General features: G+C 44.8%; 1 protein-coding gene across 3 annotated transcripts in view; it reads right to left on the reverse strand.

The window, feature by feature from the left end:
* LOC125462857 (protein phosphatase 1H-like) overlaps positions 1–24747 on the reverse strand; it is a 53951-nt gene that overhangs the window by 21952 nt on the left and 7252 nt on the right. For all 3 annotated transcript variants that reach the window (XM_048553297.2, XM_048553296.2, XM_059653320.1), the window contains exons 2-3: positions 7159–7282; positions 2689–2994 (exon numbers count right to left, since the gene is read on the reverse strand). In XM_048553297.2, the coding sequence (XP_048409254.1) occupies positions 2689–2994; positions 7159–7282 (430 nt within the window). The remainder of the gene's footprint in view (positions 1–2688; positions 2995–7158; positions 7283–24747) is intronic.

Here is a 24747-nt window from a genome sequence, read left to right on the forward strand (position 1 = left end):
CAGGTACGGATGGCAGTTTGCTTCCCTAAAGGGCATTAGTGAACCAGATGGGCTTGTCCTGACAATTGCCAATGGATTCATGGTCATCTTTAGCTTCTTACTTCCAGATATTGAATTCAAATTTCACCATCTGCTGTGGCAGGTTTCAAATCAAGAGCGTTGTCTGGTCTTTGGATTAACAGTCCAGTGGTAATATCACTAGGCCATCGCCTCACCTCATACCAGATTTAAAATTAACAACTGATCCAGCATCCACTGTCATGCTCTCTCGCGCTTTGTATGTTGGAGTGCTTCCTAACATCTCTCCCGAGTAGGCTGTCCCTTATTCACAGACAAATGATCCTGGGATCTAGAATCCCCAACAAGAGGAAATACTTTATCATTATCTACCCTGTCTTTCCCTATTTTTTAAGTCATTCATGGGACGTGGGTGTCATTTGGCTGGGTCAGCAGTTATTGTCTGTTCCTACTTGCCCTTGAGAAGGTGGGGGTGAGCTGTCTTCTTAACCGCTGCAGTCCATGTGCTGTAGGTTGACCCACAATGCTACTAGGGAGGGAATTCCAGGATTTTTATCCAGAGGCACGGAAGGAACAGTGATATATTTCCTTGACCTGTTCCTGTAGCCACTGTGCTTATATGGTGAATCCAGTTGAGCTTCTGGTCAATGGTAGCCCCCAGGATGTTGACAGTGGGGGATTCAATGATGGTAACACAACTGAATGTCAACACGCAGTGGTTAAATTGTCTCTTGCTGATGTTAATCATTGCCAGGCAAATGCCTGGCATGAATATTTCTTACCACTTGTCAGCCCAGATCTAGGTATTGTCCACAACTTGATGTATTTGCACTTGGGCTGATGCAGCATTTGAGGAGCCACGAATGGTGCTGAACAGTGCACAACCATCCGTGAACATCCCCACTTCTGACCCTACGATGGAGGCAAGGCCATTAATGAAGTAGCTGAAGATGTTTGGGCTGAAGACACTGCCCTGAGAAACTCCTGCAGAGACGTCCTGGAGGTGAACTAATTGACCTCCAACAATCACGTCAATCTTCCTCTGTGTCAGGTATGACTACTACCACCAGAGAGTTTGTCCCCTGATATCCAATGATTCCAGTTTTATGAGGGGTCCTCGATGCCACACTTGGTTGAATACATCCTTGACATTAAGTGCTTTCACTCTCAACTCGCCTCTGGATTTCAGTTCTTATGTCCATGTTTGAACCAAGGCTGTAATATCTTAAAGACATAGATCTGATAGCAAGGAGACCGACCATTAACACTTTCAAAGCACGGAAAACAAAATGAATGCAGTTCACTGAATGAAAGCAGGTGAAGTGGACCAGGCCTGTACTCAGATGATTTGGAGACAGGAAGAGAAACCCCCTCACACACTGTGTCTCCTGGTCAATTAGCTCAATTGGCTGCACAGCTGATTTGCAATGCCAAGAGAGACCAAGAGCAATGCTCAAGGTCACAATGAAAGCCCCATTTTCTCAATCTCACGTGCCAATCAGTAATGAGCAGGCTTAAGTGACCACCAACTGTCTCTCCCCTTGTGTCTCTCTCATGAGAACACAGCCTTGGGCCCTCAGAGACTAGGGCAACATTCACTCAGTACGTCAGTACACCTTTAGCAGACATGCTCATGACCTCCTCACTGCATCAAAGCAGGTGACCTGAAGGTGTAAAGATCTCAGATACCATCTGACTTCAGATCACTTTGAGCACGACACCGTACAAGAAGCATGTTACTCTGTTGTAAACCTATAGCTTAACCTTAGCCCAGGAATTAATTCCCCATTAAGCTGTAAATTGGGAGAGGGGAGTGTGCAGTGGGACCTGGGTGTCCTTGTGCACCAGTTGCTGAAGGTAAGCATGCAGGTGCAGCAGGTGGTAAAGAAGGCAAATGGGATGTTGGTCTTCATTGGATGTTCCTGATGGTGGGTGTGTTCAGAACCAGGGGTCACAGCCTGAGGATTCGGGGTAGATTTAGGATGGAAATGAGGAGACGCCTCTTCACTCAAACAGTGGTGAGCCTGTGGAAGTCATTACTACAGAAAGTCGTTGAAGCCAAAACATTGAATGTATTCAAGAGGTGACTAGATATAGCACTTGGGGTGCATGAGATCAAAGGTTATGGGGAGAAAGCAGGATGAGGTTATTGAGTTGGATGCTCAGCCATGAGTGTGAAGAATGGCAGAGCAGGCTCGAAGGGCTGAATGGCTTCCTCCAGCTCTTAACTTCCGTATTTCATTACAATGAATGCATGTTTGATTGATTCTTCAAAAAATCTCCATATGCAGTTACTTATGTTACAAGAGGCAATATATTCATTGATAAAGAAAGTAGGAGCAGGAGTCGGCCATTTGGTATGATCATGCCTGATGATTCCGTTCCCACCTTCTCCCTGTATCCTTTAATCCCTTTAGCCCTAAGAGTTCCCACATCAGGTAACACACCCTGTAGGAGGTAGATTTCCAGCCAGGTGAAGTAGAGGAGGCATGGAGTCAGGAGAGTAAAAGGCAGAAATTACAGCCATCTCTCTCTCTCACACACACAGACACACAAATCCCCTCCACCAGGTATCAGCGAGGGCAGGTAAATGTGAGAACATGATGAAGAGCAGGGCCCCGGTCCCCAGAGTCGGTTGAAGAGGGAGAGAGATCCCACCGGAAAGCTCACCATCTGTCGAAAGGCATTCTCAATCGCGCCAATGATCAGGTGCTCGTGCGATATTTCCTTCTCCAGCAGGAAGCGGGACTCGCTGTCAGTGGGGGGTTCCCAGTCCCCCTCATGCACACCATTGCCCATTCCGTGGCTGGTGAGGCAGATGGGGGGTGGCACTTCACCATCTTGCAGGATGTCAACAAGGTCTTGCAGCTGCTCGCTGATGTGAAGGTGAAGAAGCCTGGCGGCCATCACAGCAGCCGCTGTTCCTGCATGCCCATCAAACAGCGCCCAGTAATGGAATTCAAGTCCGTGCCTCTCCTTCAAACACAAAACCAGAAAAGGTGGCAACTTATTTTTCATGCTGATTTGCAAATTACGCGAAACTTCCTTGGCATTTGACCAACATTACCAGAACAGGTGCCTGAATATTTATCACAGTTCTGTTTTTGGGAGCTTCCTGTAAGCATATTGGTCGCTTTGTTTCCGACAATACAATCGTGACTAGACTTCAAAAGTACCTTTTTGGCTGTTAAGTAAAATGGGACACTGTAATATTGTTGAAAATATAACAGGAATTCCACTCTCTTTTTAGCTACCTCATTAACTACAACCTGAAACAGCATTTTCAGTGGTTCTCACAGCCTCAGGAAGTCCCAAGCCACTTTACAGCAACAGAATAATATTTCAAATGTAGTCACTTTTGTCACATAGAAAACATAACAACCAAAACCAGAAACTGCTGGAGAAATTCAGTAGGTGCGGCAGCATTTATGGAGAGAAACAACAGAGTTAGTGTTTCAAGTTCAGTGACTCTACATCAGGATGTTCTGAAGAAGGGTCATTGGACCCAAGATATTAACTCTGTTTTCTCTCCATGGACATTACCAGACCAGCTGAATTTTTCTAACAAATTTCTGTTTTAGCTTCAGATTTCCAGCATCTGCTGTTCCCTGTTTACAAACACAATGATTAATAGAAGCAGGCAATGGCCTAGTGGTATTATCACTGAACTGTTAGACCAGAGGCCCAGGTAATGGTCTGGGGAGTCAGGTTAGCATCACCCCACGGCAGATGGTGAAATTTAAATTCAATATATATCTAGAATTAGGAGCCTTCATGAACTTGTTGCCAATTGTTGAAAGAAATGCCCAATTTTGAAGAAGGGTCCTAACCCGAAACTTCGACTTTCCTGCTCTTCTGATGCTGCCCAGCCTGTTGTGTTCCTCCAGCTCCACATTGTGTTATCTTTGACTCCTGCATCTGCAGTTCTTACTGTCTCCAAGCTGCCATACTTACTAGGTCTGGCCTACATGTGACTCCAGATCCACAGCAATATGGTTGACTCTTAACTACCCTCTGCACTATTAGGGATGGGCAATAAATGCTGGCCGAGCCAGTGACACCTTCATGAATAAATAAAACAAAAAGTTTACTGAATACAGACTCCCAGATCATTGCATTTTTTTTTTGAGTGTTGCTCCCCAAGGGATAAATATTTCCAATTCTCCTGCTGATCTTCGAGATAGTGGCTTGGGATCTCTTAAATCTAGCTAAAAGGCCAAACACTGCCCAAGTTTAACATCTCACCCAAAAGAGAGCACCTACAAAACTGGAGGACTCCCTTCGACCAGCACTGGGGCAAGACACGACCCCATAATCTTCCAATTTAAAGGGTGTGTGCGCTATCCCTGGGCCACTGCTGACATGTTGGAAGATCTGGCTGAAATATTCGGAATGACCCTGGGGTGTGTAATCAGTGCAGAGGTCTAATTTCTGGCTCCTTTCTGTGGTTTCCCTCGGGTTTGTCTGCATCTGCTCTATCAGTGAGTTGATCATGTTGAACTCTGCAAGATCCTGGACAGATTGGAGGCTGGGGAGAAAGGCTGTTCCAATTTAAAGGGGAGATATAGGGAGGTGATACTGGGGACTACTGTCAGCACCACGTTCAGGAGAATGTGGCTTTGACTTCTGTTACTTAACCCTGACCATCACTGATCCCAGAAATACTCAATGCTGCTAACAAGTGATGGTAGGATAAATGCAGCATGGAGCTGGAGGAACACAGATCAGGCAGTTTCAGAGGAACAGGAAAGCTGACGTTTCAGGTTGGAACCCTTCTTCAGGGCCTGATGAAGGGTTTAGGCCCGAAATGTCAACTCTCCTGCTTCCCTGATGCTGCCTGACCTGCTGTGTTTATCCAGCTCTACACTGTATTAACCCTGACTCCAGCATCTGCAGTTCTTGCTACCTCCAAGTAATGGTAGGGCCCCAGGGAGTGTTGCAGAGAGGCCTAGGGGTTCAGGTACGTACTTTTTTGCAAAAAGTACTCAGGATGGCTAAGAAGACTTGCCTTCATTGCTCAGACCTTCGAGTATAGGAGTTGGGAAGTCACGTTGAGATTGTACAGGACAAAGCAGAGGCCTCTTCTGGAATACTGTGTCCAGTTCTGGTCGCCCAGTTATAGAAAGGATATTATTAAACTGGAGAGGGTTCAGAAACTACTTACCAGGATGTTGCTGGGAATGGAGGATTTGAGATATAAAAACTAGACTGGAAAGTTTGGGATGTTTTCCACTGAAGTATGGAAAGTTGAGGGGTGACCGTACTGAGGTTTATAAAATCATCAGGTGCATAGAGGAGGTGAATGGCAAGGGTCTTTTCCCCAGGGTGGAGAAGTTCTAAACTAGGGGGCATGCTTTTAACATGAGAGGAGAAAGATTTTTAAAAAAGGGGACAGGAGGAACCTTCTAAAAAAAAGTGTGGCTGACATGCGAAATGAGCTGCCAGAGAAAGTGATGGATGCAGATACAGTTACAACACTTAACAGACACGGTGCTCCTCCAGCTCCACCCTGGATAAGTTTATGACTAGGAAAGGGTTGGAGGAATATGGGCCAAAAGCAGGCAGATGGGACTAGTTCAATGTGGTTAGACTGAAAGTTTGCTTCTGTGCTGCATGGCTCTATGAATCTACTTCTTCAGAGAATGGGCTGTGCTTATTGCAGGCCTTCCGCAAGTTACCAGAAGAAAGGGAGAGTTTGGTCACTGGTTTTTCGCTGAGATAGCCCCTGGGATGGAGGATGGGAGGACACCAGGCTGGCCATCCCAAGCTGCTGCAGGAGGCAGTGACCAGAGCCAGGCTGGCAACGCTCCTGAAGATGGGAGTGGGACAACTCCCCTTCAACCAGGAGATCCAGTGCCACATCCCAAGATCTGCGTGAGCTATCCTTCGGTTCCCCAAGGCATCGTGCATGTCACTGGCTCTCTGCTGCAGCACCCCACGCTGTCTGAATTCAAGCAGATGTGTGGAATCTACACATATAGCTCCCAAACTAATGGTATCCATTCCACACTTGTGTGCTAAACCTTCAGGTTTAGTATTTCCAGAGGAATTGTAACGCGCAGTCAGGCAGCACGGTGGCTCAGTGGTTAACACTGCTGCCTCACAGCGCTAGGGACCCAGGTTCAATTCCAGCCACGGGTGACCTGTGTCTGTGTGAGTTTCCTCTCAAAGTCCAAAGATATGCAGTTGGGTGGATCGGTCATGGGAAATTGCCCATAGTGTCTAGGGATGTGCAGGCTAGATGAATTAGCCATGGGAAATGCAGTGTGATTGGGTGGGACTCTCTTCAGTATGGATTTGATGGCCTGAACAGACTGTAGGCATCCTGTGATCAGGACCAAAATTGCCTGTTTACATCAGGACTTTCCAACAGGCCAGCCTGGCTAGGACTGAATTCATTTCATTGCTTTTGATCAAACTGAGGAGCATTTTCTATCCACCATCTTCCCCAACATACACAGAGGATGGGGAGTCTTGGGAATCCTCCTCCTCAAAAGTCAGTGGAAGCAGAGACTTTGAATGTTAAGGCTGAGGGAGATAAATCTTTGATCAGCAAGGAGGATGAAAGCTGATTGTGGGGGGGCCAGTGGGGACAACGAGGTGGCATCTTCAGATCAGCTATGACCTTAGTTCTTAGGGCTAAAGGGATTAAAGGACACAGGGCAAAAGCAGTAACTGGGGAGTGAGTTGGATGGTCATCCATGATATTACTGAATGGCAGAGGAGGCTCAAAGGGCCGAATGGCCTACTCCTGTGTTGGTTTTGTGTTTTTTTTAAATGGAGGGCCAGGCTGGATGGGCCAAGTGGCCTTCTCTTGTTCCTATATCATGTGCACTCCCAAGACCGAGGTCAAAATACAGTAAGCAAAGGATCAATTTGGGACATGACTCAATAGTCAAAGGGGTAAGGACTCAAAACAGCGAAAGGTAAGTGTAAAGGCTCACCAGGAGGTGTAGGAAATGTCCAGGCCATGCATCCTTGGAGGCAGACACATCGGAATCATTTGGGAATTGGTTAAATGTTGTGCTGAGGAAATGGAAGCAGGGTGGAGGGTCTTTCTGGATGGCGGAAAGGGAGACAGGCTCAACAGTGCCCAAGCACTCCCTCCCCCCAGATCATCTCAGGAACACCATCACTCACTTTGTCCACATTCTCACCACCTTTGACCACCTCGCCGGCTGCTCTGTTGTTCCTCCTCTCCACCCACACTATTTCTCGGGCAGCTTGATCTTCATTGAAGACACTTTTCCCGGCGTTAATTACCCTTTTGGAAAAAGGAAAGAAGTTATCGCAAATGGTTAATGTGGCTGTGGCAGTCCCTCTCCTGGACAAAGGCAGATCCCATTAGTTCAGGAAAGTTCATATGGGGGAAAAAGTGCGTTCTAGGACATGATTTAATAGTGACATGGAGATCGTGGTGTTAGACCACAGTGGTCAATGTCAGGCGTTACATGACACCAGGTTATAATCCAACAGATCACAATCACCTGACGAAGGGGCCACACTCCGAAAGCTCGTGATTTGAAATAAAGCTGTTGGACTATATCCTGGTGTTGTGTGATTTCTGACTATGATTTAATTGAGTGATGGAAAAGGCAGGGTGGGGAAGTGGGGGAAGCAATGGTCTAGCGTTATTATCAACAGACTATAACCCAGAAACTCTGCTCATGTTCTGGGGACTTGGGTTCAAATCTTGCCACAGCAGATGTTGGAATTTGAACTCATCAATAAAAACAAAAAACTGGGAATAAGAATCCACTAATGACCATGTTAGCACTGTTCTACTGTCAGGAAAAAAAAGCCCATCTGGCTCACTAACACCCTTCAGTGGCTCCAGACCTGCAGCATCGTGGTTGACTCTCAACTGCCCTCTAGAATGTTCTAGCAAGCTACTCAGTTGTGTCAGTCAATACAAGGTGTCAACACAGAGGTGAAAACAGACAGACCACCTGGCATGGAGGACTGCAGCAGCTCACCACCCGCTTCTCAAGGGCTAGGGACAGGCAGAAAATGCTGGTCCCACAAGTGAATAAAAAAGGCTTGAGGGGCTGAATGGCCTCCAAGTGCTCCTGCGTATTTTGTGACATCATCCTGCAAGGTTCATCTTTACGCCTCCATCCTTACACCCCCCATCTTTACTTCTGTCGATGGGGCAGGGAAGAATATAGCAGTAAGCTAACCATTACCCCTGCTAGGATAAAGCGTACACTCCAAAAAGGACTTTGTAAGCTGTGAACGACATTGTGAACAGTGCTATATAAATGCACCTCCTTTACTTCCAATGTGGGGTTAGTTACTTGCTCAGTAAACAGCACAAGGGGGCTCCACAAGCAGCAGTCCTGCAGATCGCTAACACGATCCCAGATGTCACACAAGCAAAGCAAACATGTCCTGCTGATGAGAGACAGCAGAAACTGCTGATGCTGGAGAATCTGAGATAACACGGTGTAGAGCTGGATGAACACAGCAGGCCAAGCAGCATCAGAGGAGCAGGAAAGCTCCTCTGTTTCAGGCCTAGACCCATCTGAAATGTTGACTTTCCTGTTCCTCTGATGCTGCTTGGCCTGCTGTGTTCATCCAGCTTCACACCATGTTATCTCATGTTCTGCTGATGGATTTTTTTGGACAGCTATCTGGAGGAGGTGCTCATTCATATGGTACCCCGAACAAAGTTAGCAACAGCCTTGTAAAATCTATCAACCATTTCCTGTAGTTACAGTGAGTCCTGATTCACTGTAAAAGCTTCAATATTCCATCCTTGACTCCAAGCGTGAGAAGTAAAATAAACCACCTCTGAATCATAGATAACAAAGTGGGGGAAACCAAGCAGAGGCTTGGGGACCATTTGCAGAACACCTCGGCTCAGTTCGCAGTAAGCAACTGCATCTCCAGGTCGCGAACCATTTTAATTCCCCCTCCCATTCCTTAGACGACATGTCCATCCTGGACCTCCTGCAGTGCCACAACAATGCCACCCGTAGGTTGCAGGAACAGCAACTCATATTCTGCTTGGGAACCCTGCAGCCCAATTGTACCAATGGGGATTTCACAAGCTTCAAAATCTCCCCTTCCCCCACTGCATCCCAAAACCAGCCCAGCTCGTCCCTGCCTCCCTAACCTGTTCTTCCTCTCACCTATCCCCTCCTCCCACCTCAAGCCGCACCTCCATTTCCTACCTACTAACCTCATTCCACCCCCTTCACCTGTCCGTCCTCCCCGGACTGACCTATCCCCTCCCTACCTCCCCACCCATACTCTTCTCTCCACCTATCTTCTCCTCTATCCATCTTCAATCCACCTCCCCCTCTCTCCCTATTTATTTCAGAACCCTCTCCCCATCCCCCTCTCTGACGCAGGGTCTAGGCCCGAAATGTCAGCTTTTGTGCTCCTAAGATGCTGCTTGGCCTGCTGTGTTCATCCAGCCTCACACTTTGTTATCTTGGATTCTCCAGCATCTGCAGTTCCCATTATCTCTGATCACCTCTGAATCATAGGTTCTTCCAGCATAAAGGGCCATTTGGCCTACAGTGCTTGTGCTAGCCCTTTTAATCTAATTAGCCAAGTCCCTCTTCTCTTTCATCCTTTCAGTGTCTGTTCATTGCCATTGGGGTCAGTTAGCTCAATTGGCTGAAAGTCTGGTTTGCAATACAGACTGATTCCAACAGTGTGGGTTCAATTCCTGCACAGAATGTGGTTACCTTGAAAGTCCCACCTTCTCATCTTGCTCCTGACCTGAGGCATAAGAAATAGGAACAGCCATTCTGCCCCTCAAACCTGCTCCATCATCCAATAGAATCAATGCTGATCAGACATTCTTCACATCCATTTTCCTGCCCTTTCTCCATGACTGATCAAGAATCTATCTGTCGCAGCCCTAAACATACACAAGGACGCTACCCCACAGCACTCTGGACCAAGGAGTTCCAAAGACTCTCAACACTCAGGGATGAAATTCCTCCTCATCCCAGTCTTAAACTGAAATGCCTTTATTCTGAGATTATATGCTCTGGTCCTAGAGTGTCCCATGAGGGGAAGCATCCTGTGGGTGGTGACCCTCAGATTAAACCATCACCCGTCATCTCTCTCTAATGGCAGAGTGAGACTATGGTGGACTTTACCTTTTTGTTCATTCCCGTTTGGAAAGTTTTTTTTTGCTGACTCCATTCTCTCTGCACACCTGGCCAATGTTTTCCAGACTGTCACACTTCATGCTGTAAGAAAATGGCTCACTTCCACCTCTAGATCTTTTACAGATCATCCCAAACCTCTCCACTCATTACCAATAGTAGAAGCAATTCCTAACTATCAACTCTATCATCAGCAATTCCCCTTACTGCATCGAGACCCAGCCCAGAACCTTATGCTCACACCTCTGGAGTGGGCCTGGTAATCACAATCTTCTATGTTAGAACCAAGACTGAAATAGCAACAAAAAAAAAAGAAAGAAAAGCAAAAATAGAGATTCAGGGTGAAAAATGGTGGTGGAACAGCAGCAGCAGAAAACAAGGTAGGAAACAAGATAAATGGAAAAGGAGGAAAACAGACAGGCTAAATGGAAAGAAACAAAGGCGAGGGGAATAAAACACAAACAGCAGCGATATGTCCAGTGAATATTGTAATCATGAAGCACGCTGACAAAGCCAAGCAAAGGAAATGGGTTGTGACCATTTAGGCTTTTCTAGTTCCTCTCTTTCCAAGCAGACAGCCTCATCACTTGACTTTTTGGCACGTGGTTTTAGAGCCCAACGATGTTCAAATTTGACATTTACTGCAAAATCTGGCAATGAGCCCTTAATGAAAGCTTCACGTTAAAAAGAAATGACTTACATGATAGAGCAGGGCGAACAATCAGTAACCTTTCTCTCCTCACAGATTGCTACATAGCAGTGGGATGAACAAGGAACCTGAGAAAGTGAGAGACACACACAACCTCGCACTAAGACTAATTAACAGACTAATTAATTAATTGAGCTGGAATAATGAGTCCATTATCAATTGCTTTTCCCACACTGTCTCATGCAAAAAAATGAAATTTCTTCAATAAAGGGAACCAGAAATTTTAGACTGCGTTCAACACGTCAAGGGTCTGAGGGTCTACAAAAAGAAACAACTGCAGTTTCTGTTATTTTTGTATGAAGAACATTTTTAAATTGCAACTGAGGGGGAAAAGGTTATTTTTAAATACCTAATTTATCATTGCTTCTGTCTAATTTCAAATATATAGAATTTATTTTAGAATCCCTACAGTGTGCAAACAGGTCATTCAATCCATCAAGCCCACACCAACCCTCTGAACAGCATCCCAGACAGATTTATCCCCCTCTCCCATAACCCCACATTTCCCATGACCAATCTACCTAACCTACACATCTACAGACTGTGGGAGGAAACCCGCGCAGACACGGGGAGAACGTGCAAACTCCACACAGTCAGTTGCTCGAGAGTGGAATCGAACCCGGGTACGTAGCGCTGTGAGGCTGCAGTGCTAACCACTGAGCCACCGTGCATCCTTACTGATTAGATTTTAGCAATATGTTAAATGTTTAGCCGTTGTGGTGCTGGATGTGAGTTTGCAGGCTGAGCTGGAAGGTTAGTTTTCAGACGTTTCGTCACCATTCTAGGTAACATCATCAGTGAGCCTCCGACGAAACGCTGGTGTTATGTCCCGCTTTCTATTTATCTGGTTAGGTTTCCTTGGGTTGGTGATGTCATTTCCTGTGTTGGTGATGTCATTTCCTGTTCTTTTCCTCAGGGGATGGTAGATTGGCTCCAAATCAATGTGTTTGTTGATGGAGTTCCGGTTGGAATGCCATGCTTCTAGGAATTCTCGTGCACGTCTCTGTTTGGCTTGTCCTAGGATGGATGTGTTGTCCCAATCAAAGTGGTGCTTTCTGCCAGTTTGCAAAGATTCTAAGTATTTATTTTTAATGATCTTTGTCTTCATTTCATTTAGGCTGTATGATCCCAGAGTATAGAAAGGTTATTTTTCGTGGTAACGTTACAACAACTTGCAATTAAATAGCATCTTTCAGGTAGGTGAAGCATCTTGGGATGGCTGCAAAAATGGAATAAAAAGTAACCATGACAAAGGATTAAATATTAGGAGGTGGTTAAACACTGGTCTGGAATGGCTGGTTAAATTCTTCTAACTCCGTGCATCTTTGGAGGATTGGTTAGCTCAGTTAGATGAACGGGCTGGTTTGTGACACAGAGTGACGCCGACAGGGTGGGTTTAATTCCCACACCGGCTGAGGTTACCAAAGGCAAGGGGAATAAAACACAAACAGCAGCAATATGTCCAGTGAATACTGTAATCATGAAGCACGCTGACAAAGCCAAGCAAAGGAAATGGGTTGTGACCATTTAGGCTTTTCTAGTTCCTCTCTTTCCAAGCAGACAGCCTCATCACTTGACTTTTTGGCACGTGGTTTTAGAGCCCAATGATGTTCAAATTTGGCATTTACTGCAGAATGTACCTTTCAATCTCACTCCTAGCATGGGGCGCGGTGACCCTCAGGTTAAACTACCACCAGTCATGTCTCTGTGACGAGAAAGCAGGCCTAGGGTCTGGTAGGACGATAATGACTATTTTATGAGGGACTTAGGCAGAGTGGGTAGAAAGCAGCTGTGTCATTTTACAGTGAAAAGGTACAAGGTTTGGAGGGGATTTGAGGAAACGCTTTTTACTCAGAGGGTGGAGGAAGCAGGAATGCTCTACCTGGGAAGACAGTTGAGGCAGGAAACCTCCCAGCCTTTTTAAATATAAAGTACTTGGATGAGCCACTAAAAAAAAGTCATAACATTCGAGGCTATGGGCCAAGTGCTGAAAAGTGGGGCCAGTGTGGATTTAGAGTAATTCTGACGACGGGTCACTGGGCTCAACATGTTAACTCTGCTTTCTTCCCACGGATGCTGCCAGACCTGCTGAGTTTCTCCAGCAATTTGTTTTCGTTTCAGTTCTCCAGCATCCACAGTTCTTTGTTTTATTTTCGATTTACAGTAGTTGTCAGTGCAAACTCAATGGGCCGAAAGGGCTCACCTATAGCGAATGATTCTATTGCCCCCGGGGTGAATATGAAAAATTCCATGATACTATTGTGAAGAGCCACACAGGTGTTACCCTGGTGTTATGGCCAATATTTATTCTTCAACCGACATCAATAGACCCAGAATCTGGTCATTTTGACATTGCTACTTGAGAGAGCTTCCTGTGTGCAAGTTGGGACGATGCTTCTCCTCCATTACATTTGTGGCATGTCAAAAAAAAATTGACCAATGCACTCTTTCAGATATCTGGAGATCATGAAAGTGCTACCAAAATGTAGGTCTTCCTTTCAGTGTTGTATGTGGCTCTGAGGGGGTTAATATTGATTCAGTGCCATAAGCACCACCCAGTGTGATGACATCATAAGGACAGGTTTGGGAAGAGTAAGGAAGGATCTTGAAGGAGCCAGACCTAAGACTAGGTCCTCCAAACTGTCTCTATAAGACTGTGTTCTCCAAACTAGGTAAAATGGAAATTCAATCATAGAGTATGATTAAGACAAACAGAGATTGACAGACTTCTACCTATTTATAAGGAGATGCATGGATAGAGCAGGAATATAGCACTGCGGTAGACAATCAGTTGAGATGATAGTATGACAGTGCAGACTTGAGGGGCTGAATGGCTACCTCCTATGCTTAGGTTCGTAAATCTTTGTGAGATATGAACTACGAATAGGCCATTCAGCCCCTTTAGCATACTTCACCATTCAATGCCATCACAGCTATTCCATCTTGGCTTCAACTCCACTTTCCTGACTGTTCCCATAACCCTTCAACAAGTTACTAATTAAAAACCTGGTGTCTCGCCTCTGAATTTACTCAATCCCCTGGCACTTACCACACTCTGGGAGAGTGAATTCCACAGATTCATAACCCTTTGAGAGAAGCAATTCCTCATCACCTCTGTTTAAACCGGTCACCCCTTATCCTAAAGCCATGATCTTTCAAGCAGTTGGAGAGAAACAATACATGACATCTTTACTAATACAAGGAACTTTTCTAATTAGACTAGAAAGTGGTTATCCTCATCCACACCAGGTTACTGGAGTAACACAGCAGAAAGCCTTAGTGCCAGCACATCCAACATACAGAAGGATTACTGGCCGATTTACTCACTCAACCCAGAGAAAATCACCCAGGGAATCAAAAGACAGCAAGCAACAGCTACTCCCTATGCAAATTAAAGCATGTGACCTGCTTTAACTGAAAGCAACATAAAGAAATGGAAAATGAAGCATGTTCTGAAATTGGAAACTGAAACACAGAAGATTAAAGATAGGAAAACGAGGAAGTTCTCAGTCCCCTGGTTTTGTGTTTTTCTCTATTCTGGATTCTGCCTTTATAAGGCACAACTAGTACAAGGGCTGCTCGTAGGTCAGTCAGGGTCGGGGTCAGCACAATTGTGAATGAAATAAATCAAAGAGATTCAGAATCCTCTCAGAGCACATGTATGTTCACATCTCCTTCGAGAGGACAGAGGGAACCATCAGCCTCAGTTAACCTCACCTGCAAGTGCCTATATTGGGCAGCAGTGATGTGGTGGTAAATGTCGCTGGGCTAGTATTCCCAAAGCTCATGCTAACGTCTGGGAACAAAACCTGAAACTGATCGAGGAAACACAGCAGGTCTGGCAGCATGAACGCTGAGTTTCTCCAGCAATTTCTATTTCAGGTTTCCAGTACCTGCAGCACTTTTTGTTTAATGTTCTGGAAATATGGGTTCAAATCCTGCCAAGACAGATGGTGAACTCTGAATTCATTTTATAAATAAAAACCGGGAATGTATAAACAGCTACATTAGTGATAACCACTGCCAGTTAGCATGTAAGACTATGTACCAAGAGCTGGAGAAAGGGGTTAGAATAGTCAGCTGGTTGACTTCCACCAGCGCAGGCTCAACAGGCCAATGGACCTTTTATTCTGTTTAGACTTCTATGAGGTAGGAAGGATGATGTGAAACATGAAAGGGCTCAGAAAAGATTTACAAGGATGCTCCCAGGGTTGGAAAGGGTTTGAGCTACAGGGAGAGGCTGACTAGGCCGGGGCTATCTTCCCTGGAGCGTCAGAGGCTGAGGGATGATCTTAAAGAGGCTTATAAAACTATGCGGAAAATGGTCTTTTCCCCGGGGTAGGCGAGTCCAAAATTAGAGGGCATAAGTTTAAGCTGAGAGGGAAATGATTTATAAAGGCGCCCAAGGGGCAATTTTTGCATTCAGAGGCTAGGGATGAGCTGCCAGAGGAAGTGGAGGAGGCTGGTATAATTACAAAATTTAAAAGGCATATTAATAGGAAGGGTTTAGAGGGCTATAAGCCAAACGCTGGCAAATGGAAGTTGATTAATTTAGGATATCTGGTATTCATGGATGAGTTGGACCGAATAGTCTGTTTCCATGCTGTACAGCTCTACGTCGATGTATAAAAAAAAACACCATCTGGGTCTCTAATGCCCAACATGGTCTGGCCCACACGTGACTCCAGATCCACAGCAGTGTGGTTGACTCTTAACTGCCCTCTGGATAATTCGGGATGGGCAATAGGTTCTGGGCTAGCCAGCACTGCCCACATCCCATGAAAAATATGTTTTAAGAACCATCACGCACACCAAGTCTCATTCACCCATTCACCCGTCCTTGCTGACCAACACCAGCTCCAGTCAAATTCCTCCTGAAAGCTTCTCCCTCCCCCTTTAAGGGGAATCTTAAATCCCACCTCTTTGCCCAAATCCTATATCACTTGGAACCTGTAGTAAAATGTGGGAAAGAGATGTCCCCTGAGCAAATCCATTATACATTACCAACCCCAAAACGTCAGCCTTCCTGTTCCTCTCATGCAGTCTGGCCTGCTGTGTTCCTGCAGCTCCGCACTGTTATCTCTTGTTCTTTTCTTCAGTTGGTTGCAAACCTCCACAAAAATAAAACAGGGAGGATACTTTCTCAAAAGCTTCACTGTGGGCTTTATTTGATGCAACAATAACTCATACTGTAGAGTGATCCTACCTGTGGTACTGAGCCACACAACTCAGGATTTGAATGGCTGTACATTTTAAGGAGTTTCTTAAAGGAACTGCAAGGCTTTACACAGCCAATTCCACAGCTTTCAGAACACAAAGGCACAAATGACAAAGCAGTTAAAAAAAAGGCCCATTTTCACTTACACAGGGATATCAGACCAGGATGAAGACAAGTCCATTCAGCCCTCCAGGCTCCTTGCCATTCCATTCGCTCCTGATTGACCTCAGTAAGATCTCAATCTGCTTTCCTGTCTGCCCCCATAACCGGACTCAAGTAGCCATTAAAAATTGACCTATCTCAACCTTGAATAGATTGAAAGACCTAAACTCCACCACCTTCTTCGGAAGAGAATCTCATGACTGAATGACCCCGAGACAGAAAAAAGAAATCTCCTTCTCTCGGTATTAAAAGGGTGATTTTTTAATCTTAAGCAATGTTAGCTGGTCTTAGTTTATCCCATAAGAGACATCCTCTGGGTATCCACCCTGTCCAGACTCCTCAAGGTATTATATGTTTCAATAAGATCTCTTCTCGTTCTCAACAGGAGCCGAAGACCCTTTCCCTAATCACAGGATGACATGGTGGCTCAGTGGTTAGCACTAATTCCTCACAGCGCCAGGGACCCAGATCCCATTCTACCATTGGGTGGACCATGTGGAGTTTGCACACAGTCTCCCCATGTCTGTATAGGTTTCCTCCTACAATGTGCAGATTAGGCAGACTGGCCATTCTAAATTGTCCAGGGATGAACAGGTTAGGGGCTGACCATGGGGAAATGCAGGGTCACAGGGATAGTCAACACTCAGAGGGTCAGTGTGGACTCAATGGGCCAAATGACTGACTTCCACATGGTAGGGGCTGTGATACTTTGAATGGCTAGCTTTGAGATTATGCATGTAGGACTTTCCCAAATGAAGAATCTTGAGATATTTGCTGACTCTAACCAGTGGTTGATACTTGGTTAGGGCTGTTTCAAGTAGTTCTCCATCACCAACCCCCTTTATCTTGAGCCTATCTGATGATTAGTGGTAGAGACTTCACCACCATAGAATATCTACTCAAGAAGCACTGTTCTTAGATAACAAGAAGGTTCATTGCATGATAGCAGGAAGTATCAACCCTCGTCAGGAATAATGACAAGAATCTTAGGGAGCTTTTGTAGGACAATCTGCTCTCGCTGTAAATTAAAGCACAAGGCTTCATCTCCACCCACAGACTGAAAAAAGACATCAATAGAAAGCAGAAAAATTAACCCTTTCAGAGCCTGAGCAGTGCTGGGGAAAAAAAGTAACAATTGTCATCAGGGAAAATCACAAGAAATGCCCATTCAAAGGGAAAACTGCCATTTAGACTGCACGACAGGACAGTGCTGATTAGTTGGCAAGTGGTCATTGATTGGTATAGGCAGTGCCATGGAGAATGAACAGATTAATGATGATTGACAGATAACTGACAGGCTATGTTTAAATTTTAAAGATTGGCTCCCTTTTCTCTGAGTAATGTCTGAAAAGTTGAATCAGCGAAGGGCTGTCATCTATGTTTTGAGTTACAAAGGAGCAGTGCATGTATACATTCTTTCCACCTGTAAAAAGCTGGGTCCTGTGTATTAATATGTTTAGCTTCCAGTACACACAAGTACACCTCATCATAAGCCCAACTGAAAATCTTAAATTCGTTGTCAGTGCAATTCTTTACACACTCTGGATTATTCAGTAAATGTTGTCCAACTGCAGAATCACGGCTAATATTGGACACTTTTGTAAATGCAGAGGGTTTGCGTATGGTCAGTACTCTGCTTGTTACAAACAGCTAAAGGGAAATGATTTTGATAAAATCCATCAGTCTTGGGGACATAAAGTCTCTATGTAAGATATCAGGCCAATAAAAATATTCACGTACCATAGGTGCATGATCAATTATGCTGACACTGTGAATGCAAGTCAGAAAGCAATCACTATAAACAGCTTACGATCTGTCATCATGACAATGTTGGAAGTTATTGTTGAATAAGTTATTAAAAAAAAGGCACTTATAAATTCAGGGTAACAAAGTGTGAAGCTGGATGAACACAGCAGGCCAAGCAGCATCTCAGGAGCACAAAAGCTGACGTTTCAGGCCTAGACCCTTCATCAGAGGCTCTGATAAAGAATCTAGGCCCGAAACGTCAGCTTTTGTGCTCCTGGGATGCTGCTTGGCCTGCTATGTTCATCCAGCTTCACACTTTGTTATCTTGGATTCTCCAGCATCTGCAGTTCCCATTATCACTGTAAATTCAGGGTAATCAGGCAGAATTTGTATTGTTCTGTAAAAGGAGGTTTTGTGAAGAAAAATTTGTCTTTAACTAATCTATTGGAATCTTTTGAGGAGCAGTGGATATGACGCCACTGGTGGATCACTGTGCCTTAAAAGGTACCACAGTAAAGGTTATTCTAGGAGAAAAAATGCTCACGGTGTAAAGGAGTAATATTTTGGGACAGTTAGAAGATTACTTTCTGTCAGTAGGTCAGGGAGTAGGCATACATTGGTCTTTCTAAAGTTAGCGAGATGTAATGAGTGGCATGCCACAGGGACTTGAACTGTTTATAATTATATAAACCAGTTGGACGAAGGGACAGGAAGTCCAGTTGCCAAGTGTCCTGATGGCCTCCAAGAAAAAGTGACAAAGTTGTGACAAGGTCATAACGAGGCTACAAAAGATGGCAAAAATGTACCAAACAGGGTACAATGTGAAAATGTCATCATCCAATTTGGTGAGAAAAATGCAAAAGAAGCATGTTATCTGAAGTGAGAGATTGTAGAGCTCTGAAATGCAGATTGTTCTGGGTGTCCCAGTGTATGGACCACAATAGTTAGTGTGTGGGCACAGCAAGTAATTGGGAAAGCTCATAGAACAGATTTGTTCATCACAAATTAAATACAAAAGCATGGAAGTTATGCTTCAGTTCTACAGGAAGGTGGTAAAACCACATCTGAAGTACTGTGGACTCATCCAAATCTGGCCTCTTGCATTTTTCCCCATTCATATCAGTCACACTTATCCCTAACTGTTCCAGAGCTCCTCTCTAGAATTCTCCTAATAATATCTCCTTCTATAAGACGCTCCTTAACACTGCTCTTTAAAAACCAGGCTTTCAGTCGTCCCTCTTAACATCCCACTCTTTGGCATGTTGTCAGGATATGCCTGCTCACTTTGAATAACATTCTAAGGAGTGCTAAAGATGCTACCCAAATGCAGGTTGTTGTTCTTGAATTGCAGATAGCTTTTGAATGGAGGGGTCAGTGTGGATTGAATGATCGTCCTCGCCCAAACTGATTTTGAGATAGTCGGGGTGAGTGAAAGTTGAAAGAAACAAACACACACTTTCATTCACACTAGCTCTGGTCGAGGTTTCTCAGAGATGCAGCCTGTAATAGATACGCATATCCTCCCACACATATTTAAAGAGTTGCTTTGTTATCTCCAGCCTCACAGCTGGAGAGTGCAAGCTAATTTTCAATCACTAAATGTCTCGGATGCCGCCCACAGATTTGCGTCGTCGTCCACAGACAAGCTAACATGAAGCTCAAACTAAGCCAGTGTCCGCATCAAACAGAGTCCACAGCCTGAGAACAGGAAGAGGAGGAGAGAAAGGAACACATATTCATATTTGTTTCAGAGTTAGTAGGAACCGCAGATACTGGAGAGTCTGAGATAACAAGGTGTGGAGCTGGATGAACACAGCAGGACAAGCAGCATCAGAGGAGCAGGGAAGCTGACGTTTTGGGTCTGGACCATTACTCCTCAAACTCATCCTATTGGTACATAAACACAACTTCATCCAGTTGAATGATTCTTGTCCATCATTTCCACCTAAAATCAAGTCTTACAAAGAAAGAAAATAAAAGGTAGTTTAAAAACAAAACCAAGAACTGATTTTTCTCATGGCAGTTTCACAACAGCAGATTCCTGGAGAGTCCAGGAAACTCTCGATGGTGTTGGCATCTCCAAGTTCCATCCCCGGATTGGCACAATGCCCTGGGTCTAGACCCACTTGCATTCTGCACATTTTAACATCCACCGAGCTCACAGGAGGGGATCAGATTGGATTTATGGTGGAGATGGGGAGTTAGGAATGAGTAGGGGGCTGGTGTGGGTGGATGGAGGGAGGATACAACCAGGATCAGGGGATTGGATTTGGGGTGGAGAGGGTTGACGTGGGCGGATGGAAGATAGAGGGTCTGCACACTTCTGTCCCACTGCTGCAGCAAAAAGTCTAGGCCTTTCTGCTTAGGCGAACACAGATCAAAGTAGAGGTACTTGGAGCGAATTGGAAGGTGGCAATAGTTTGGGGGGGCTATATAAATGACTCCACACAATACCCAAAGCCAGTGCCAGCAGAGTCCAAGTCAGCCTCAGGCGGTATCCCATTGCCCTTCTCCCCTAATCCCTCATTATATTGCTCACCCTTAATGAATATTCAGTCCCATTGACTCCATCATTAGGCCATGGGTCTAACTGACCCGCCTACTGATATTGCCTCATTGATATAAACAAAGCAAATCCCTACTTCAGCATATTCTAAACAAGGGATGGGCAACATGGCAAGATGGTAGCATTCCAGCTATGTCATTGAACTAACAATCCCATAGATCTAGGCTAATGCTCTGGAAACATAGGCTTACATCCCAGATGGCCAAATTTGAATTCAGATAATAAACCTGGAATTAGAAACCTGGTCAAATGATCCATCATCAATCCACTGTCAATCATTGTAAAAGCCCATCTGGTTCACCAACATGAAGGAAATCTGCCATCCTTACCTGGCCTGGCCTACATACAACTCCAGACCCAGAGCTAATGTGGGCAATTCTTAGCTGCCCCATCACAGGCCAAGCAAACTGTTACATCATACTAAACCACAACAAAATGCCCCACTCAATCATTACCGTCAAGCCATGGCATCAACCCTGGTTCAATGGAGAGTGCAGGAGGGTATGCCAGGAGCAGCACCTGGCTTACTTAAAAATTCAAAATAATCTTCAGCCAAAAATGCCATCTCCACCTCCTCCAGCAGTCCCCAGTATTAGATACCAGTCTTCAGCCAGTCTGATTCGCACCAAATAATATCAAGAAACAGCTGGAGGCACTGGATACTGCAAAGGCTATGGACTCTGACAACAATTCGAGCAATAGTACTGAAGATTTGTGCTCCAGAACTTGCCACTCCCCTAGCCAAACACTGGCATCTACTCAACAATGTGGAAAATCACCTCAGTATGACCTATATGTAAAAAGCAGGACAAATCCAACCCGGCCAATTACTGCCCCAGTCTCCTCTCGATCATCAGTAAAGTGATGGGAGGTGTCAGTAACAGTGCTATCAAGCAGCACCTGCTCAGCAATAACCTGCTCAGTGACACCCAGTTTGGGTTCCACCAGGGCCACTCAGCTCCTGACCTCATTACAGTCTTGGTTCAAACTTGGACAAAAAGAGCTGAGCTCCAGAGGTGAGGGGAGAGCGACTGCCCCTAATATCAAAGCTGCAAGTCAGGAGTATAATGGAATTCTCTCCTCTTGCTGGGATGCTCACAGCTCCAGTACGCTTAAGTGCAACACACCTATTACAAAGCAACTCACATGGTTGGTACCTCATTTAGCACGAAGAACAAGGGCAGCAGTTACATGGGAACACTATCTCCTGCAAGTTCCCCTCCAAGCCACTCACCCTCCCAACTTGGAAACATATCACTGTTCCTTCAGTGTCACTGGGCCACCCTCACTTCTAACCTTAGGACCTTCCCTCAATCAGAGCACATGTGTCTTCATCCAACAGTTCAAGCAGGCAGCTCACACTTCACCCTCTCCAAATTAAGGAGGAGGGGCAATGAATGTAGGCCTTAGCAGCAACAACTACATCCCACAAAAGATTAAGGGAAAGATGGACCGGGTATGAGAAGGAGAAAATATCACAAAGAAATCTTATTGGCTAATGCAGATAGTGCCCAGCACTTGTTCAGGCCTATAGACTGGGAGTTATTTCCTGCCCCTTCACAACTCCCAGCTTGCCAGAGAACTTATCAGGCCTTAGTAACCACACACAATGGGTCCTTCCTGAAGTTGGCATTTACCGTTTTATCAAAATAATCAGGGCAGCAAAATGGTTCCCAATAGAATCAGAGCATGTGCTGTGTCTTGATGGTGGAGTTGATTCAAGTTATATTCCTTCCTTATTAAAAGGAGCACTTGATAAATTATAAATTGTAAACTAATAAGGGGAATAAATTAATAATAAGGGAAGAACAAAGTGACCATAGCATTATTCTCAGAGTCTGCTGGTGCATTCTGGTCCTACTCTCTGTCTTGTGAACTGTCACAATACTCTGAAAATTACCTCACCACAAACAGCAAGAGTGTCTTCTCAGCACAGAATCCAATGTTTGGTTGCAAAGAATTATCATCTCAAACTAAAGTCGTCACTCAAATAAACTCCAGTCCAGGACCCTGGCCTTAGTGATCACTCTATTATATTTCCCAAATATCTGAAAGACAGAACTGGAGTTGATAACAGGCAATCAATATCCACATTCACATGGATCACAATCAGCACTAACCAGACCTGAACAACTCTGCTCCCTTCTGTTGTCTAAATCTAGTCTTGGATTTCCTTCAGCTAAACACAGCAAACCAAAGCCATCCTCTCCAGTCCATGCCCCACTCTAACCATAGCGGTCTCAACTGTGTCAGACTGAGCTAAATAGTTCATAACCTCAATACTCTAATATGAGCTTCTGACCCCCGATTTACCTCTTCCAGGGTTGCTCACTTTCAGCACTCTCTCTGTCCTGTCTGTCTGTTGTAGAAATCATCTCTTATGCCCGTGGTACCACCAGACTTGATCTTTTAGCCAGCATCCTATCTTTCTAACCTCTGAGGTCCAATTCATTCATGAGACTATAAAACCATAAGATGTAGGAACAGAAATAGGTCATTCAGCCAATGGAGTCTCTATCTTGGCTGATATATTTCTCAACCCCATTCTCCTGCTTTCTCCCCTTACTCATCAAAACCTCTCTGTCTCTGTCTTCAACGCACTCAATAACTTGGCCTCCACAGCCCTCTGCAACAGTGAGTTCCACAGATTCACCACACTCTGGCTGAAGAAATTCCTCCATATCTCAGTTCTAAAGGGTCTTTACTTCACTCTGAAACAGTGCCCTTGGGTCCTTGTTTCTCCTACTAGTGGAAAAATCTTCTCCACGTCCCCTCTATCAGGCCTGTAAGTTTCAATGAGATACAACAACATCAGGCAGGAACTGGAGAATTTTGACTGGAGGCGGTTGTTTGAGCATAAATGTATATCAGACATTTGGGAGTATTTCAAACGCCAGTTGATAAAAGAGTTCAGGAGCAGCACATTCCTGCGAGAATGAAGGATAGGTATGGCAAGGTGCAAGAATCTTGGATGACCAGGGATGTTATGACCCCTTGGTCAGAAAGGAAAAGGAAGCATGCATAAGGTCTAGGTGGATGGCAACTGACAAAGCCCTTGAAGTACATAAAGTAGGAAAGAACTTAAACAAGGAATTAAAAGGGCTAAGAGGGGTCATGAAAAGTCATTAGCAAACAGGATTGAGGGGGATCCCAAGGCTTTTTGTACATATATGAAAAGCAAGAGGGTAGCCAGGGAAAGGGTTAGCTCATTCAAGGACAGTGGAGTGTATATATGTGTGGAGAAAGGAGGTAGGAGAGGTCCTAAATGAATACTTTGTGTTGGTATTCACCAAAGAGAAGGAATTGGTGGAGGGTGGTCTCAGCGAAGGGAGAGTCAGAATTCTAAGCCAAGTTGCTATTAAAAAGGAAGTGTTGGGTGTCTTAAAAAGCATGAGGGTAGATAAGTCCCCGAGCCCTAATGGGATCTATCCAGAATATTGAGGAAGGCAAAAGAACAAATTGCTGGAGCATTGACAGACATCGTTGTATTCTCTTTGGCCACAGGTGAGGTCCCAGAGGACTGGAGAATAGCTAATGTTTTCCCATTATTTAAGAAGGGTAGCAGGGATAAGCCTGCAAGTTACAGACCTGCAAATGTCACATTGGTGGTAGGGAAATTATTGGAAGACATGCTCAGGTATAATATCTGTACACATTTAGAAGCAAATGGATTTATCAGTAATAGACAGTATTGTTTTGTACAGAGGACATCTTGCCTCACTAACTTGACTGAGTTTTTTTTGGAGGAGGTGATGAAAATGATTGATGAGGGAAAAGTGGTTGATGCTGTCTACATGGACTTCAGTAACACCTTTGAACAAGGCCCCTTATGACAGACTCGTACAAAAGGTAAAGTCAAATGGTATTGGAGTGAGCTGGCAGGATGGATACAGAACTGGCTTAGTCACAGGGGACAGGGGGTAGTGGTGGAAGGATGCTTTTAAGAAAGGAGGGTTGTGACTAGTGGTGTTCCACAGGGATCAGTGCTAGGTCTTCTGCTGTGTGTGGTCTATATAAATGATATGGAGGAAAGCATAGCTGGTCTAATTAGTAAGTTTGCAGGCATTACAAAGATTGGTGGGGTTGTGGTTGAGGAGGATTATCAGAGGATACAGCAGGATATAGATCAAATGGGCGCATGGGCAGAAAAATGACAAATGGAGTTTAATCTGGATAAATCTAAGGTGATGGATTTTGGAAG

This window comes from Stegostoma tigrinum, chromosome 21, assembly GCF_030684315.1.
Source record: "Stegostoma tigrinum isolate sSteTig4 chromosome 21, sSteTig4.hap1, whole genome shotgun sequence".
In the NCBI taxonomy this organism is placed as follows: domain Eukaryota; kingdom Metazoa; phylum Chordata; class Chondrichthyes; order Orectolobiformes; family Stegostomatidae; genus Stegostoma; species Stegostoma tigrinum.